Source organism: Giraffa tippelskirchi, chromosome 12, assembly GCF_054371585.1.
Source record: "Giraffa tippelskirchi isolate mGirTip1 chromosome 12, T2T-mGirTip1v1.2.pri, whole genome shotgun sequence".
Classification (NCBI taxonomy): Eukaryota; Metazoa; Chordata; class Mammalia; order Artiodactyla; family Giraffidae; genus Giraffa; species Giraffa tippelskirchi.
The window spans coordinates 8,647,157-8,665,226 of NC_137286.1; the positions used below are offsets into that span (position 1 = coordinate 8,647,157).

General features: G+C 35.3%; 1 protein-coding gene across 36 annotated transcripts in view; it reads right to left on the reverse strand.

Annotated features, from left to right (window-relative positions):
* Positions 1-18,070, reverse strand: part of PAPOLA (poly(A) polymerase alpha) — a 51,641-nt gene that overhangs the window by 27,336 nt on the left and 6,235 nt on the right. For 8 of the 36 annotated variants that reach the window (XM_081550483.1, XM_081550482.1, XM_081550512.1 and 5 more), the window contains exons 2-9: positions 9,197-9,370; positions 8,713-8,779; positions 5,910-5,991; positions 4,057-4,166; positions 3,538-3,591; positions 1,065-1,176; positions 337-426; positions 108-246 (exon numbers count right to left, since the gene is read on the reverse strand). In XM_081550483.1, the coding sequence (XP_081406609.1) occupies positions 108-246; positions 337-426; positions 1,065-1,176; positions 3,538-3,591; positions 4,057-4,166; positions 5,910-5,991; positions 8,713-8,779; positions 9,197-9,370 (828 nt within the window). Of the gene's footprint in view, positions 1-107; positions 247-336; positions 427-1,064; positions 1,177-3,537; positions 3,592-4,056; positions 4,167-5,909; positions 5,992-8,712; positions 8,780-9,190; positions 9,396-11,028; positions 11,132-18,070 lie in introns of all 36 variants that reach the window. The other 28 variants (XM_081550480.1, XM_081550510.1, XM_081550501.1 and 25 more) reach the window with 10 other exon arrangements.

The window sequence follows — 18,070 nt, forward strand, 5'->3', positions numbered from 1 at the left end:
CGTGAACTTAAATTTGAATCTGAGACCAGCTGCAGAAATGTCATAGAAATAAGACTAAACTTCAGTGTCTACAATCAAGTTTATTTTAATATAATCTAAACACATACCATTTAGAAAATACCAAGAAAAATTTATGTACAAGAGTTGATGCTATTGCATTTGGATAAAGCTGGCAAGTTCTTGCTACTAGCATAGCCCAGGAAACACCACCGAGGAAACCTAATATATTGGAATAGATGTTGTGGCCTGTTGATAGGGAAAAGCAAAAAGGAAAAGTTAGTGTTGAACAAAAGCTTAAACATGTTTAATAAGCTAGCCAACAAATTCTGAACTCACGTTTGGCCCACAGTTTGATAGCTCTCAGGGTTAACCTGAAGTTGTCAATGTTTGGTACTAGATGTAAAATTTCATCGGTTACCCTGCAACCTGATTAACAGGAGTAAAAAGAAAAAAAAAAATTTAAATCATCAAAGGTTTAATGAGAATATTTCTTTTAAATTTTCTGAGACTAATGTCAAATTAAATAAAAATCTGCTTGGTAAAATCAGTAATGTTAATAAAGAGGCACTACAGGCACAACCCTAAACCAAAGACTCTGAACTGTACTTGGCTTCATCTCAACCTTTCAACCCAGAATTAAAATGTCTTCCAGTTCAGACACACTGAATATAGCATGATTCAGTTTCTAAGAACTGTTAAGAGCACTGTAACAAGCAATGCTAAAGTAAATGTTCAAATGCAGCAATAGATGAAAATGTTATGAAGGTTATCGGGTAAACAGAGTTACACAGTGAGACCTAAACCACTAGCCACAGAGTACAAATGTCGGACAGTATTTAAAAGTTCCAGAGAGTAAAGAAATAATAGCGCAAGACACTGATGAGTACAACATATTACTAAATATCTCACTGCAGTCTAACTATTAAGTAAAAAGCTCATTTTGTATGACTCACTACATATAAATAATAGGTCTATTAAAAGCTTCATTACAAAACTTGAGTTAAAAGTCATTTCATATTTGACCAAAACTGCTATTATGTAAAAGGAAGTAGGCTTTCACATACCGTTAAGACTTCTTATACATCTTATATCTAAATTTTTAAGCAGACTGTCATCTCTTAAGTCCAAGTCTTCTGGAATAGTCTGCAGTGCTAATCTTGCAAACAAAATATCAATCTAAAACAAAAACAAAGTTTAACACTCCATATCTGTCAAACTGTTTTTTGAACTTTTTATTTTATACAGAAATATAGTTGATTAACAATGTTGTATATTCGTTTCAGATGTACAGCAAAGTGATTCAGTTATACATATGCATGTATCTACTCTTTTCCAAACTAGTTTTAAGACATTTCTTTAAAATAGAAAACACTTAATACTCCTTAAAACCAGAATCTTTTCATCAGCTGTTAACATGACAATTCCAAAAGTTCAAACAAAATTCTTACCACAGGTATTTCAACCAGATCTTAAAACATTGTAATACTAAACAGAACTTTTATAAATAGTTACTTGCCATTTTACTCATACTTACTAAGTTTAATTCACTACCTTTGCTAAATGCATACATACTGGATTACTTAGTTAACTGTTTAAGTTTCCATCCATTAATACATGAACTGTGTATTGATTATATGCTGAAAGGTTCCCAAATATAAGGTTAATGATTATATGTGGCCCAAATAAACATGTCAGTAAAAAGGAAGCTTCTTATATTTATGAACTTATCTATTTATAATATCAGTCTATTTCTCCAACTTAGTTTTGACTAATAGAAACAAAAACTGGCTAATTTTGAAGTCTATTCATAGAACGCTATTGACAAAATTGTTTTTTTTCTCCTTTTTTCAAGGAAAGGTGGAAGCAAAAGAAAACTCGGCACAGATTTGGTAATTATTCCTAACGGCATGATTTCATGGTTCCAAATTCTGCTGCTAGAGAAGTCTTCTTATAAGACCACTTTAAAAAGGTATTCTTTAAGAGCTTAGTGTGAAAATCATTTAAACATGCACCTACCTATAAGATCAGGAAAAAACTACACAAATTAAGTTTTTGGTATAGTCTCAATTTTCCAATGATACAGATACCAAAATCTAGTATCTCCCCAAATTTAGACAGAAATAATAAAGACTATGGACTTCCCAGGTGGCTCAGACGGTAAAGCGTCTGCCTACAATCCGGGTTGGATCCCTGGGTCGGGAAGATCCTCTGGAGAAGGAAATGGCAACCCACTCTAGTACTCTTGCTTGGAAAATCCCATGGACGGAGGAGCGTGGTAAGCTACAGTCCATGGGGTCGCAAAGACTTGGACATGACTGAGCGACTTTACTTTCACTTTCAATAAAGACTACATGCTCAAAGGAGGGAAAAATGTAAACTTAAAAAGCAACTCAGTGGTAACAAACACATTAAATATTTCAACTAACCATTTGACTTTTGTCTCTATTCTGAAAAGTTTACACAATGAGGCAGGTCTCCACCAAAAAAAAAAAACATCTTGGGAAAACAAGGCATCACCTACATTACAGGTTGTTTTTTATATTTAATAAACTGATAGTAATTATGGCTCAGCTGGTAAAGAATCCGCCTGCAATGCGGGAGACTTGGGTTTGATTCCTGGGTTGGGAAGATACCCTGGAGAAGGGAAAGGCTACCCATTCCAGTATTCTGGACTGGAGAATTCCATGGACTGTATAGTACACAGGGTTGCAAAGAGTCAGACATGACTGAGCGACTTTCACTTTAGTAAATCAAAACTGCCTGAACTTGATAATCCTTTAACAAATTTAACATTTTATGTCAACTTATTAAAGTTAGTCATATATATTAGGCACCTTATGCAGCAATTACAGAAACCACTTTTTGCACAAAAATGCAGTATTATATCTTTCCAGTTTGTAAAACTTTACAACTATAATTACTATCAGTGATGTTCCAGCACCATTATGTATGCGGAAGTAACATAACAAATACTAAAGTTGCTTCACTGTCAGCTTTGCTGCAACTACTGGTTGAAAACAGCAAAGAAAACTGCATATCACCTCAAGAACCTAAGCTCAGATATCCTTCCCTATCAAGAAAACATTTCAGCACACATAACACCAAGTCACAATTTTCTCTCAACTTCTTACATATTTCACTTAAATGAAAGTCAAGGAAAAGTTCTATTTGCAAAAATACATTGTTATACTGCGTTCAGTTCAGTTGCTCAGTCATGTCTCTTTGTGACCCCATGGACTGCCTTAGTGAGGTTAAAAGTACACAGAATCTGCATATGGAAAACCTATCAAGGAAACTATTCTTCAGCAGCAGTTCAAAGTCAACACATTTTTGTCTGTATTTTAACTTCTAGTTTCACAAGTCTTTTTTTAAAAAAAAGACTAAAAATGTTATAAAAGAACAGGTTACCATTTCCATTAAAAAAAATTCTTATTACTATCACACCATCTCACCAATTACAAAACTCTGAAATAAATCAAGTTTTTAACCTCCATTTATCAAAATTACAATAGTAAGAACTGTCTATTTGAACCTTACCTCTATCCCATCAAAACACAGTTTGATAACTGGTACAAATGCCTCTTCAACAGCCTGTGAGAAAATTAAGTAAGTTTAGTGTTTCTAAAACTATACATTAGAATTATACTAGTTTTAGTACACTTAAATAAATGCAATACTTAAAACTGTTTAAATATAATTTACTACAATGCCTGACACAAACTAGGTTCTCAGTAAATACTTTAAGACACTAGAATCCTAAATCAGACAAGCCTCAGTTCAAACCCTTGATCTCTGCTACTATGATATATGATCATGGCCAAGTTGCTTAGTATTTATTTTGTTCGCCTCATTTCCTACTCTGTACATGGGATTACAGATTTATGATTTTTAGACTGCTGTAAAGAATAAAATACAAGCATGTATTATCTTAAGCTTAAAAGGGTCTGGCAAATAACAAGAGTTCAATAAAGTTGATGGCTATACCATAAAAAACTCACTCAACTGACTAAACTGACTTTTTTAACTCCTCCCCTTTCACCCAGAACATTTACGTACTCTTAAATCTTTAACTTCTTCCTGTAATTTCAACTTATCATAGAACGAGGTGAAAAAATCACTTCGATCAACATGTCTTGGTGCAACACACAATGCATCAATATCAGCACCTAGAAAAAAAATTAAGCCCATCAACTACTAATTAGTATTACAAGAAAATTATCTTGCACCTTATCATGGCAGTATTTGACAGTAATGAGCCTTAAACTGCACCCCTTTCCTTAAAAAAACAAAAAGAAACGCTACCAGTCAGTACAATAAAAACATGACCCTAATTGATGGGATATATTTTTTCCTAAAGCAACTTCTACTCGCAGTGGCCCAGGTCAACTGGGAGTCAAAGAAACCTGACTCAGATAGGAACTTTTATGGTAAGAGAAGGAATTAGTCAAGAATACACCCAACATCCTGGCGTCACTAGCCACAGCCACGTTCACCAGGGAAACAAAAAGCATACAGTTACTGTCTGTGCGTTATGACTGCTGCTCCCAGGCTCCTACCTGCACCTAAACGGGACCTACACGCTTCAAGAAGCACCAACAGCAAGAATCCAAAGAGGCAGACCATGGCAAGATAGTTGCTATTAATTTAGGACTTGACAGAAGGCCAGCATTGAGTACATAAGGAGAGCACAAAAAAAGATGATCAAAATCAGTAACTGGGATCATAAAAAGAGATCAATATGAAATCAGGTCAACATAGTCACTTTCCTAAAAGACTCAAAACCTGAGGCACCAACTCTGAAGGCAGGACATCTGGCGTATTCATGAAGGGAGAAAAGAACGTAAAGTTCACAGGACACATCCAAAGCGAATGCACTGCTTCCGGCACAGAGTGGCACAAAATGGGGAGAAGGAATAATGCCACAATGCAGAGAGTACTAGGCTGGCAGATAAGTTTTTTCAAAGTCTTTACTGAATTTGTTATGATACCGTTTCTCTTTTATGCTTTGGTCTTTTTGGCCAGGATGCAGGCGAGATGGTAGCTCCTGCATCCCCTGCACTGGAAAGCCAAGTTTTAAACACTGGACCACCAGGGACCGTCCCCTGACAGATAGTTTTAACAGAGGCTAGTGGTTAATGGTTGAAAACTACAGCCTCAGACTGCCAGAGTTAGAATCCTAGCTCTACGAGGAGATGGCTATGGCTGCAAGCAACTGTTCAAGTTGTGTTGTCTCTTTAAGTCTCAGACTCCTATTTTTTACATAAGAATATTGAAGAATAAAGATCATGAAGACCAAAAGCTTACTAAACTATGTTCAGTTAAAAAAAAAAAAAAGAGCTCAATAATGTTCTCCCCCACAGGGGGGAAAACCTACAAATATAACTAAGAAAATATTATTAGTGATTGATACTGACGGAAGATACACATTTTTTTGTTTTTTTCCTTAAATATATTTCATGACTTTGTAATACAAAGGAAAAGGAAATCCATGGATTTCCCCCCCAAACTTTAACTCATTTTTGTTCTGATTTCCAAACTGATATTCTTCAGGTAGACCAAATGATATACAGAGCAGCACTGCCCAAAATAACTCCCCAATGGCAAAAATTGTATTTTATGTGCACTTTCCAATATGATAGCCACTAACCACATGTGGTTATTCAACAATGAAAATATGGCTTATTCTACTAAGAAACAGAAATTTATTTTACTCAGTACTACATTGAAGAGTACAGGTATAGAAGGCATCACTTTATATCCTTCTTCTTATCAAATTTAGGCTTCCTGAAGTACTTCCATGCAAACTTAAGTTGTATAATACACCATAAGTAACTGAGATGGATGTGCTGTTATAATTTTTTAAAAATTTAAAAAGTATTCTTTCTCAAGATAATTAAAACAGTATTTACCTTTTGTATGTACTCCTAATCTATAAGATCCAAATGTAAAAATTTTCCCACCAACATTTTCAATTACAGATTGTGGAAGATTCTGTTGAAGCAAACAAAAAATCAGTCATTTTGCCAGTGGAGCACAAAAGTAACTATTTAAAGTAACACTGTACATTACACCAAAAAAAAAAAAACAAACAAACCACTTTCCATGCAAATTTATATACAAGGTAAACAAACTATAAGCTCTACAAAATACCAAGCCTTCATATATCAACTTAACTTGAAATTTAAGCAATTTTCAACTTTTAATCAGTGCTAATATTTTGCCACATTTTTGGAAACTGCTATAAAGATGACAAGTGGTCAAGGAGATCATGTGATTCCACAGAAGCAATGTTAGAATCACATAGTTTAATCATGACAAGTGCTGCATAAACCATGAACGTGAGAATATAACAAAAACATATTCTGATTGCTTAAAAAAAGATTATACTCGATGACTGTATCAAATATCTCACAGTGAAAGTCAAAGTGTTAGTCACTTAGTCTTGTCCAACTCTGCCACTCCATGGACTGTAATTATAGCCCACCAGGCTCCTCTGTCCATGGAATTCTCCAGACAAGATTACCGGAATGGGTAGCTATCCTTCTCCAGGGATCTTCCTGATCCAGGGATCAAACTTGAGTCTCCCACATTGCAGGCAGATTCTTCACTGAGCCACCAGGGAAACCTATCTCACAGTACATTAGACTATAATTTTACCGTATCAAGAGTGACTTTAAGGCCAATAATGCTACTCTTAATAGTTCAGTAGGATGATTTAATAGTTTAGTGGGATGATTCTGAGCAAAACTAAACTTACTGATGATTTTCATCTTCCTGACCCTGGCACTACTCCACTATGGATACTACTTAACCGCCCTTGGGGATAAGGATAATGTCTCTCCACACACACACACACACACACACACAAAATCTTCATGTGTGCTAGGCCATTGTTTCTCTTTACTTTTAATTCCTCAGTGAAGTTTTATTCAGTGCTGCTACTGCTAAGTCGCTTCAGTCGTGTCCGACTCTGTGCGACCCCACAGACGGCAGCCCAGCGGGCTCCGCCGTCCCTGGGATTCTCCAGGCAAGAATACTGGAGTGGGTTGCCATTTTATTCAGTAGCAGAACATAAAAAAGACCACTCTTCCCCACCACCCTTCCAAAAAGACCAAATTGTTACTTCATACTCCAAAAACCCTAAACACAAATTGTAGCAGGCCTCAGGGACTCTCTTGTTTCTTAATTAACACAACATCACAGAAAAACAATTCAACTGAAAACCTTTTTTAAGTGTCAGAATACAGGATGGCAAATAAATCAAACTAAGTGGAAATTCAAATTTTATATAAATTTCCCCAAAATATTTATATAAATTAATTGCAACTAATACATTAAAAATTCTCTACTGATTTAACTGGAGGTATCTTTGGTTGTCACAATTTGGGGTGACCAGACAGGAGCAGTGCATTCAACTGGAAGAGTTCTGCTTTTAACATCTTCCAGCATAATCCCTAAAAAAGAACTATTAAAGGAATTCCCTGGTGGTCCAGTGGTTTAGACTCTGCAAGGGCACAGGTTCAATCCCGGGTTGGGGAAATAAGATCCAAAGAGAGAACTATGTGGTTCAACCGTATCAACAGTGTCACATGAAGAAATTCTGCATCAAGTCTTAAAACCAACAAAAGAAGAAATGCCCCCTAGGAAAAGAGACATGAAAGATCAAACCTGTAAAGCCTAACCTCTAAAGTCCCATTGTCTAACAACTCCTGTTTCACATTTAACAAATCTAAGTTTTGGCCTTGTCTATGGTTTTCAACTTAAAGGTCTGATAAAAAGCCATTAAAGCAAAACTGTGTTTTCTACACAAGAAAGAAGAATCACTAAGTTCAATAAATGAGTAAAAACACTTAAACCTGCACATTCTTTGCTTTAGCTCAAAAGGAAGTTCTTTTCAAAATACATTTTTACCAAACCCTATCAATGACAAATATGTAGTACACATAGAATCCTCAATTTTGAATAATATGGCTGCTAAAGTTTCAGTCAATTACTTGAAATATATATACACTGCTTTAAGAAAACAGTATTATAAATTTGACTAAAGCGAGAAGATTTTAACTTTTCTTCTACCTTGATACCTTGCCTCAGGTTTTCTTCTACTTCTGGTTCTCTTACCATCAATTTCTCAACTGTATTATAGACTAAATATGCATTTTAAACTACCTGGGGGAAATGACCACTATTTATGGAATTTTTAAAAAATGCTTCTCCACAACTTTTTATCAGAAGCCTAGTCATTGATTCAACAGTTGTATTATTTCTTTATAATGAAGTATTAGAAACTCAAGGAATGTTATTATAAAAAACTAAATAAACTAAATATTCAGTTTGAGAGTTTAGTATCTGAAGGCCTAAAAATGCTCACTGTTGTAGAATTCCTTAAAAGGTAACAAGAGTCTTGAATATTTAATATACGTATTTAATATTTTGAAGCACCTTTTGGGGTAAACATTATTTCTGACATGTGTAAGTAATCACAGAGTTTCAGCTTTGAAGTGTTCAACCAAAATGTATTTATAAAATCACTGAATTTAATTCAGTTTTTCCTGTTTTCAAAATAGCTAGACACCAAATATAAATTCTACTGTCAACAGTCTAAAACAAAAGATTCTACACATTCAAGACTCTAAATTCACTCAGATAAGAACAGATAAGACAACTGCTGTGTTCAGCTGATAAATTTCTTCCTATACAATTAAGGCACCTTACCTTGCTTTCACTGATTTCTCGTATCCACTCTTTTACCAGGTTATTTAATTTTCCCAAAATTAAAATCCTGTTGATAGAGGATATCAGTCAAGTATCAAGTTGTCTGTTATTCCAGATCATTTTTAATATGTGGCTTCCTAAATTTTAACCAGTTTTTAAGTTATCAGAAAGAAAGTTTATAGTAGTTAGCTACATGTAGGCACTGTTACACTGGGCAAGGGAATCTTTTAGCTAAGCAAGGCATTCCTCTTTCTCCTGACAATGCTGTAGTACTATACTAACCAAAATTATTGCAAATCAAAATAAAGGAAACAGAACTTTATATAGATGTAAAGTTTTTTCAAGGTATGGTATCATTCTTGTTTGAGACAGATATATACTGGGGAGAAAAATTCTGACTCTCAGTACAGAATTTCTCAAAATTAGCCTACTATGTTAATAAAATATTGTACTTAAAAGAAGCCATAAACATACACACACTGACCTGCGCTGCAGTTCCTCTTCCTCTTCAAACACCCCAAAGGGCTTCAGAGTCTCAACTAGCTTCTGTGTGAGTAGGCAGTCAGTCTCCTTGGGGGCTGCTAAGCTGATGGGAGAAGTAATGCCATAGTGCTTCTGTGGTGGCTGTGTTTGCTGTGATCCCTGTGTTGTAACTGGACTGCAAACAGAACTGGATAAAATTACTGCCAAAAAATTTTCACAATTTGAAACAAATCAGCATAACTAGAAAAAACGCATTTCTAAACATAGTTGATTCCCTACCATACTCCAAAAACATGTTTTAAAACAAAAAGTAATGCAAAAACTAAATGACCAAAAAGAAAACTATAGTTCTCCTCCCACTCCAAGGATTTTAACTTTGCTACTATCTAAACATCTAAATAAATTATAAATAAGAATCCAGATCAAATATATTGCTAGAAAAAATGCAATCAAGGATACAGTGAACTTCTGAGAAATTTTACTTCTTGAAAAGAAGCCAAATCTGTTACATTGTTATTTTTAAAGAGATGAGATAAATACAAAAAGGTTTACCAACACAAGAGATTCCCCAAGTGGGACTTAACATCTGACCAGCAATGAATAACACTCATAGATACTGAGGCAAATAGCAGAAACGTAAGCTGGAGGGGGAGAACTATATTCATACTAAGCTTGTTACAGTATTTTTGCTAAGAGATTTACATTTTAACAATGATTAGTCAAATGTTTTTCCGTTTTAAGAGAAATTCTAGATTTTTACAACCAACAGGGTTTTAACATAACTAGTGAAAAGGTCCAGTATGTTCTAAACGCTTTGAGAAATTAATCTGACTCAATTTTTTTGTGTGAAAACAATTCTTGTTTTTGTTCCGCTCCCTTTATAAGTCAATGGACAGGGATTCTAAAGCAGCACAATTATTAAATTAATATTAAATATTAATTAAAACTGCCTGGTCAAATAATGTACAAAACCAGGTAAGGAGAAAAAGCTAACATTTGAATCAGTTATTTGCCCGAAATTCTGTTCTTTAAGAAATAACTTATTTTACACACACACATCTCTCTACTTCTTTCCAAGTTCTAACTATATATATATATATATGTACACACACACATATATATATGTACACACATATATATGTACACACACATATATATATGTACATGTGTATATTTAAATTAAAGTTCAATAGCCTACTAGAGCAATAAGGTGCAGGAATCCTATGCAGCTAAGTTCCATTATGCATTCACTATTGTCCTGGGCTCTGGTTTATACTATGACTGCGGGACTCCATCTTATACTGTCTTCTGATAACACAATACCTAAGAATGCTAGGAGGCCCACAGTGTTTACTAATTAGTCAACAGGCTGTACAGCATTTAGTTTATGCTTCCTGAACAAGTTATGCATTGTCTCAATTTTAATTCAGATTTTACAGTAATATTTGCTGAAAAAATAAATGTGAATCAGATTTATCTTATAGCAATTAATTTACTTTAGATCACTTCCTCCTAGTAACTTTAATATAAACTCCACTGCTATACAAGACTATGATGTTAATTCACAGAGCTGGGGTTCCACATGAGCACCTAGCACTGTCAAAAGACTAAATATCTCACACTATGATCAAAATACAGAAGTTAACATAAGTGTTAATACATTCATAGTATCTTGGTTAATACATATTTTTGTCAATCAACAAACAGCTATCCTCAGATTCCATAAAACTGACATAAAAAAGGTAGCCCTCAAAACTGCCCAACCATTTCTTCCCACCATGCTTTAATAGATTCCAGATAAGTTACATATTAAGTGTAAAAAAATACACTTACCACATATCTTAGCGTAATTAAATTCTCGTGCATTGTTCACTGCTTCATATGAGTTTCTCCAAGTAAACTACAGCCCTTCATGACCACCCCAGGATTATAAATACTTTTTTATAAATGATTTTAATGTAAGTAGAGCCAGAAAAGAAAACAAATATAAAGTTCATTCTAGCCAGATTTGGTTCAAGCAAGCAATGAGAGCTTTCAAGTCAAGTATAAACTGAATTCATGTTTTCCTAACTTAAACCTCTGGTTTTTTCTTTTTCTTGAGCAAGTAACAGTTTATCTGCATTCCTTTCCTTTCTAAAAAGGCTAAATCCATTACCAGTTAAGTTTGAATGATCACCAAAATATGGGTGCCCATTCTCTGTGGCATTAAGCTTTCTCGCAGACTCATTTTTTTCTTTCTCAAATATTCAGGTTCTTTACTGTCACACAAAAAACAATGCTAGGAAAGTCCACCGTCTGTTTCAACTATATTGCCAAAAATATTGGGTATAGGTTCAGACTTCTAAATTCACATCAAGTTTGCTTACTTAAATTGGGGGAAAAAAATGTTGATGTCTACATTCGTTTCCATATTAACATTATGATGGGGAAAACAAATCATACCCCAGCTGTAAATGTTTATTCAAAATGTAGTCACATTATAGAAGATAAAACCACATTTACTTGACTCATCCAATTCAAAATAGAACATATATATCACCTATCTCTATATATGTACATATTTAATACAAGTTATATATAGAATATATACTAACTCAAGAACATGTATGAAAGAATAAAAATAAATCACAACCAAATGAAAGGAAAGAAATAAATACATGTTCTGAAAGGTACAAGACACCTATGCCTCCAATAAAAATGGCTTAAGCTTAGCCTAAGTAGCTAGACTAAGAATTCTAGAATGCCAGATGCTCTGAACGTCTCAAATGTAGAAACATTAGCTATGACTGAATGGAAGAAGTCAAATTTTTACATTTAATATTAATATTAGAAATTAAGGAGAGGGAAAAAATTTAAGGATCTTTTTTGCTGCTGTCCTGTTTCTAACAAAACTAATATACACATTCTAATACTGAGTGATTTGAAAAGTTCTCCTTTACAGAATTTCTCCTGGAACCATACACCAGACAGCTAGCTATCAATCCCAAGAATGCAAAGCTCTTCCTCAAATTCTTGAACACAGGAGCCACCTGTCCATGGTCCATAACTTTTTAGAGACATTTTTACCAATATGCAGTTTTCTTCACACTTAACTATTTTAAAAAAATAACTTCTACAATTATATAAAACAATAAGGAAAAAAACTAGATACAGAGCCATAGTATTCGTGATCCATTAAAATTTCTTTCTGGTTTTCCATTTAAAATATCAAGAATGCTTGTGCTTTTCCTGAATAACGGGTTCACTTTCATCTCATGAACATATTCATGTCTATCTTCAGGCTACTGCCTGAATTCTTAGAGCAAAACTGATGGCCATCCAGCAAGTTCTCTACAAAAATCCAAACATCACTGTGCTTCTGTAAGAACTGTTTTAGTACCCTAATTTCTTGTTTTATACCTCTGCCCTGATCCATCCTCTTCATCCACTTTTTTTTTTTTTTAATCCTATGATTCGAATGTTGGGGCGTTTCATATTGTCCCAGAGGTCCCTGAGGTTTTCCTTTAATGTAAACATCTTGCCAGTTTTCAAAATATGACTAAAGCCTTTTAAAATCTTAATCCTTTCTGGATCAGAGCAAGAGATAAATTGTGCCCTACCCTTCAAAATTACAAAGGGCTTTCCCAGTGGCTCAGTGGTAAAGAATCTGCCTGCTAATGAAGAAGATGAGTGTTCGATCCCTAGATCGGGAAGATCCCCTGGAGGAGGAAATGGCAACCCACTCCAGCACTCTTGCTTAGTAAGTCCCGACAGCAGAGGAGCCTGGTGGGCTAGTCCATCGGGTCACGGGGAGCTGGACAGGAGTGAGCAAGCGAGCACACATGCACAAAATCACAAAGGGCAGCCAGACTCCTTCCCCCAGTCTGCTGTTCCGGGGGCCAGGAGGGAGAAAGAGAGCACAATACTAAATATTTTCAGAGTTCTCTCATAACATAGCGCATTTTCTTTATAATATTTAAAATAATTTACATCAAGGCAAAGCTTGCATATGACACATGCCCACCTTTATTTTTTTGTTTTTTAAACTTCAACATTTTATATAACAACTCCATTCCAATACTTGTTCTGACTCTTGGCATCTTGGTCCCACTCCTTCTATTCCCTGGCTATGCCAGTCTACCATCCACACTGCTACCAAGCATTACCCTCCTAAAACTGGGCTTCCTTAAAAACCACATGACTTCTGGTGTAAAGGCATTCAAAACTCAGTCCACAAAATCTGCTCTCAGCCCAAAAGCAATCTGATCAAGAGAAAGCAGGCGATTTCATGTCTACTACTTATACTGCTCTGATTTCAACTCTGCCATTAGCTGTGTACCTTTATGGAGTCATTAAAGCTCTTCCGTGCTTTGGATGGCAAACTAAAAACTTAAATACTGTAACATATTTATGTCACAGAAGACCAGTTTCCAAACACAAAGATCTGTCACTTCCCCATGCTAGGCTGATTAGGATCTAAATCTAATTAGGGCACTTAGAAATGGCAACATTTTTGTGAAACTGAGTATGAATGTAGGCTGCTTATTTTGGCTGGAAACTTGTTTCAAAAGTTTAGACATCCAGTTTAAACAATACTTGCACTCTGAAACATTAAGGACCACTCTGCTGCAATAACTATAAAGCTAACTCAAATGCTGCAAGTTCCTATGATTTGTAAACCAGTTAAGTAGCCATACTTTCAAACAGTCCAAGGATGATAAGTCACGGATATAGTGTATTGATGACCACCTGAACTAAGTGAGGCAGTAAGGAACACGCCAATGGAAAACTGCATTAGTGCTTGTTTTCACTAACTGAATGAAATCCAAGGACGGTATTCACTTTTACAAAAAAAGGCAAAAAGCAAAAACACTGTTCGTTTGTTTCGCAAGCTGTTTCAGAGGTAGCTTGCACCCTGAGGGGCAAGAGTGGCACTGCCACCAACCTCCTTTCCCAGGAAATGTGTATCTTCACTATCAAACTGCTATATCTTTGAACTGTGTCCATGAGCCGCTATGGTTTATCTCAATTTATGCTGTGCATCTGTTAGCAAGATGCATGTCAAGTAGCTGCTGCTTCATTTTATGCCATTTTGGCTTACAAAAGGTTTCACAGGACCACTCTACTTTTGGATAGCGAGGAAAACCTGTATCCTTAAAATGTTCTTACATCAACTTTTTAAAGTTTCATTGCAAATCAAGGAAGCACACTAAGACAATCGTTTTTTCTGTCAGATTGGAGAAAAAGAGGGCTGATATATATCTGGTAAAAATGAAAGACTTATTATAAACATCTAATGTCAGCAATGGTGTAAGAAAATGAGCACTCTTGTCCATCACAAAGGAGGTGAACTTGGCATATAATTTTTAAAAGCAATCTGGAGTCATCAAATTTTTTTTCCTAAGCTACGTCTAGCAATTTCACCTCTACCAATCTATCTTACACAAATTCACTAGGACACAAGGACTCAAACTGAAGGCCCTGAAATTGGAAGATATATCCTCTTTAATTTACAATACACTTTTAATACATAAAGTGTGTACAGTAAAGCACAAATTTCTACTGCTTGTGGGGTAGGAATACAGTGGATTAGAGAGAGACAGGCCAAATGTGGGCCCCAAATCCTGTAGAGCAACAATGATCTTGAAATGGGCAGTGCCTATTCCAGCATTATCCTTTATAAAGGGACCATGCTTAGTATTTGGAATTTGACCTCTCATAGAACAGTACAAAAGATACCCAAGGGAGTTCGCTGGAACACGGTTTACAGTGCACTAGGAACTGGAAACCACCTAAATATCCATTAATATGACATAGGACTGACGAATTATGGTACATTCTTGCAACTTAAATCTATGCTGTATAAAAAGAATGACATAGTAGCATGCAAAGATGCTCACTATGTCAGGTGTTGCAGAATGTAAGTATGATAATAGTATTTATTGAAACCTCAGGATATTCCAAATAGTGTGGCAAGCACTTTACATTATTCCCAACTGTCTGAATGACTACTATTACCTGTCTCCACTTTACAGATGAAGAAACTAAAGAGAGGAAAGGCTGACCTAAATCCACTGGGTCAGGGTATGACCTCAGGCATCTGATTATAATCGTTAAGCCTCCAAACAGCTTTCACAATATACAGTCTCGTATCTTCAAAAACCATTCGTGTATTACATCCATCTTGTTGTTCAGTCGTTCAGCCGTGTCTGACTCTGCAACCCCATGGACTGTGGCCTGCTAGGCAAGAATACTGGAGTGGGTTGCCATGCCCTTCTCCAGGAGATCTTCCCCACCCAGGGATCTAACCTGGGTCTCCCACATTGCAGGCAGATTTTTTACCATCTGAACCACCTATGTCTATTACGTCTATACGTGCATAGAAATATACCAAGCAGAACTGACAAGTGGAATAATTTCATCTTATAACATTTTGTTTTGATTTGTTAAAGTATTTTTTAAAAAACTGATGAAATCATGCAGAAGTTGAAAATCTAATTCTACTATTCACCATTAAGTTTGTGATGGTCAAGAGGCTAAACTTCCCCCCACCCCCCGCCAAATCATTCCCCAACAGCAGGAGATACCAAATAACTGCTCGATTTAAATCAATAATTAGCCTTTTGATTATTGGCTCTGTAGTTTATCCTAATCAAACGGTTATTTTAAAGAACTGAAATAAAAACTTTAAGATGGCCTCTTCAGTATAATGCTCTGTGATTAGAAAATTAAATACAAATCATGATTTACAGCTTTAAAGCACTGGTAAAGCATCCAAGATTATCTATCAAACTTCATTAATCCAAGTTTCCTAAAAGCAGTTTTTCCTCATTTATTTTTTCCAGAAAACTATATTACTAGGCTGAAATTTACTGAATTAGGATCCCAAATATGTATGAGAAACAATACTAAAATCAGGAATACAAAGATAGTCTCTATCCTCAGTGACAATCTCAAATTTGGTCAGGGATTCAGATCTTCAAACAACAGATGGGTGCAAAGTAAAAGCTTATAATAAACATTACAGAAATAAAGAATCAAGGCTATGCCAAAGGAAAAGGATAAGGAGGTGTGTGTGCACTCTAAACAACTGGAGAACGGGAAAAAAGCAGTCTCAGCAGATAACACACTAACAGAAAGGACAACAAATCACCAATGGTGTTTTCGGAAATGGTTAATATTTAACGACTTTCACCTCGATTTAAACAAAGCTCAAGTTACTGATGAATCCCTGCCTCCTCATATGGGACATTTGCAACTGGAGACCCATCGTATTAACAGGGCCAATTGCCTCAAAACGTCGATACAAGTCAACAGAAAACACTAATTTCTTGTTAGTTTTAGTCAGTAAAGTTAAAACTGAAAGCTTAATTTACCTTCCTTGAAAGTAATTAGATAAATCACAATAACACATTATATATATCTTTATATATAACCTTTAGGTGTAAACTATATAATTTGCTGTTTAAAGGCCTTAACGTTAAACATAATGTGAGCACTCAAGCAGGATGAAAGGACACTGAACAAAACAAGAATATAGGACCTCTCTAAAATATCTGAATGTGCACTAAATATTAATTCTTAGCAGAAATAATACAATCTACTCTTTCACAAGAAGTTTAAAATATATTTAAATTTTACTAGTAGCTTAAGAGTCAAGCTTACAGTATTTGCTAAGACATTATTCTAAATGGCTATATCACCTTCAGCCTGTGTAAGAGGTACTAAATATAGTTAGAACCTAACTACAATCTTAAAATATGTAGTCCAGGTGGCTCATCCGGCCAATATTTACTATGCAGAAGAGCACCTACAGATAAAGCAATAGTTCATCCTCAGGGAGAACAAATTATGATGAATCCCAAGGTCAAACTTTGGAAATAAACGGTTGATTATACAAAGAAAAGCACTCATTACTCAATTGTAACAAAGGCCAGGTATTTTCCCTTCTTTCCTAAGAGCACTTCTAACTGTCCCTTTGCCGTCTAAAAGGGGCTAGAAGTAAACAACAACAAAAACGGCCAAATCATAGCATTCCTGCATCAGTATCTGTCAAGCATAATTTGCAAATGAGGGAAATGTAACTAGAGAATCTAAAAAATTTTTAAAGTGTATCAGAAAAAAATATTCAACAACATATTATAGCATAGTATTATACACATTAACTCCAGGATATGCAATTTATATGCTTCTAATAACCAAAATGACAGGAACACTAGTCTTAAATAAAAACTTAAAAACTACAAAGACTGTAAAATACAAGAAGCTGGTTTCTGAAATATAGAGGGAATAGAAATTTGAGAGACAATTCCGTAACAGAAGAGGAATAAAGTTTATCTATTTTAAACTTCTACATTTTCTTCTTCCCAAAATCCTTAAGTTTTCAAATCAGAATGGTATAAAATTCTGCAGACCTGCAACCCAAAGATTAAACAAGTATTTTTCGAGAACCTGATCTTGAAAGTTAAAAATACTTAAGACACACCAACAGACGCCAAAAACACCAAAAAGGTACACAGGAGATGCTGCAGTACTAGGATGAGAAGGAAACATGGAACCCAGAGTTGAATTTGGCTCCAATCTACAACTTAGCAGGCTTCCCTTGTGGCTCAGCTGGTTAAGAATATGCCTGCAATGCGGGAGACCTAGGTTCGATCCCTGGATTGGGAAGATCCCCTGGAGAAGGGAACAGCTACCCATTCCAATATTCTGGCTTGGAAAATTCCATGGACCATATAGTCCATGGGGTCGCAAAGAGTCAGACATGACTGAGTGACTGTCACTTTCATTCATTCAAGAACTAATATATCCTGCAATAGAGCTGTTTCATGAATCAGAAACTGAGACTGTACAGTCATTTAAAAGCTGCTGAAGAATCAGGACGATGAACATACCA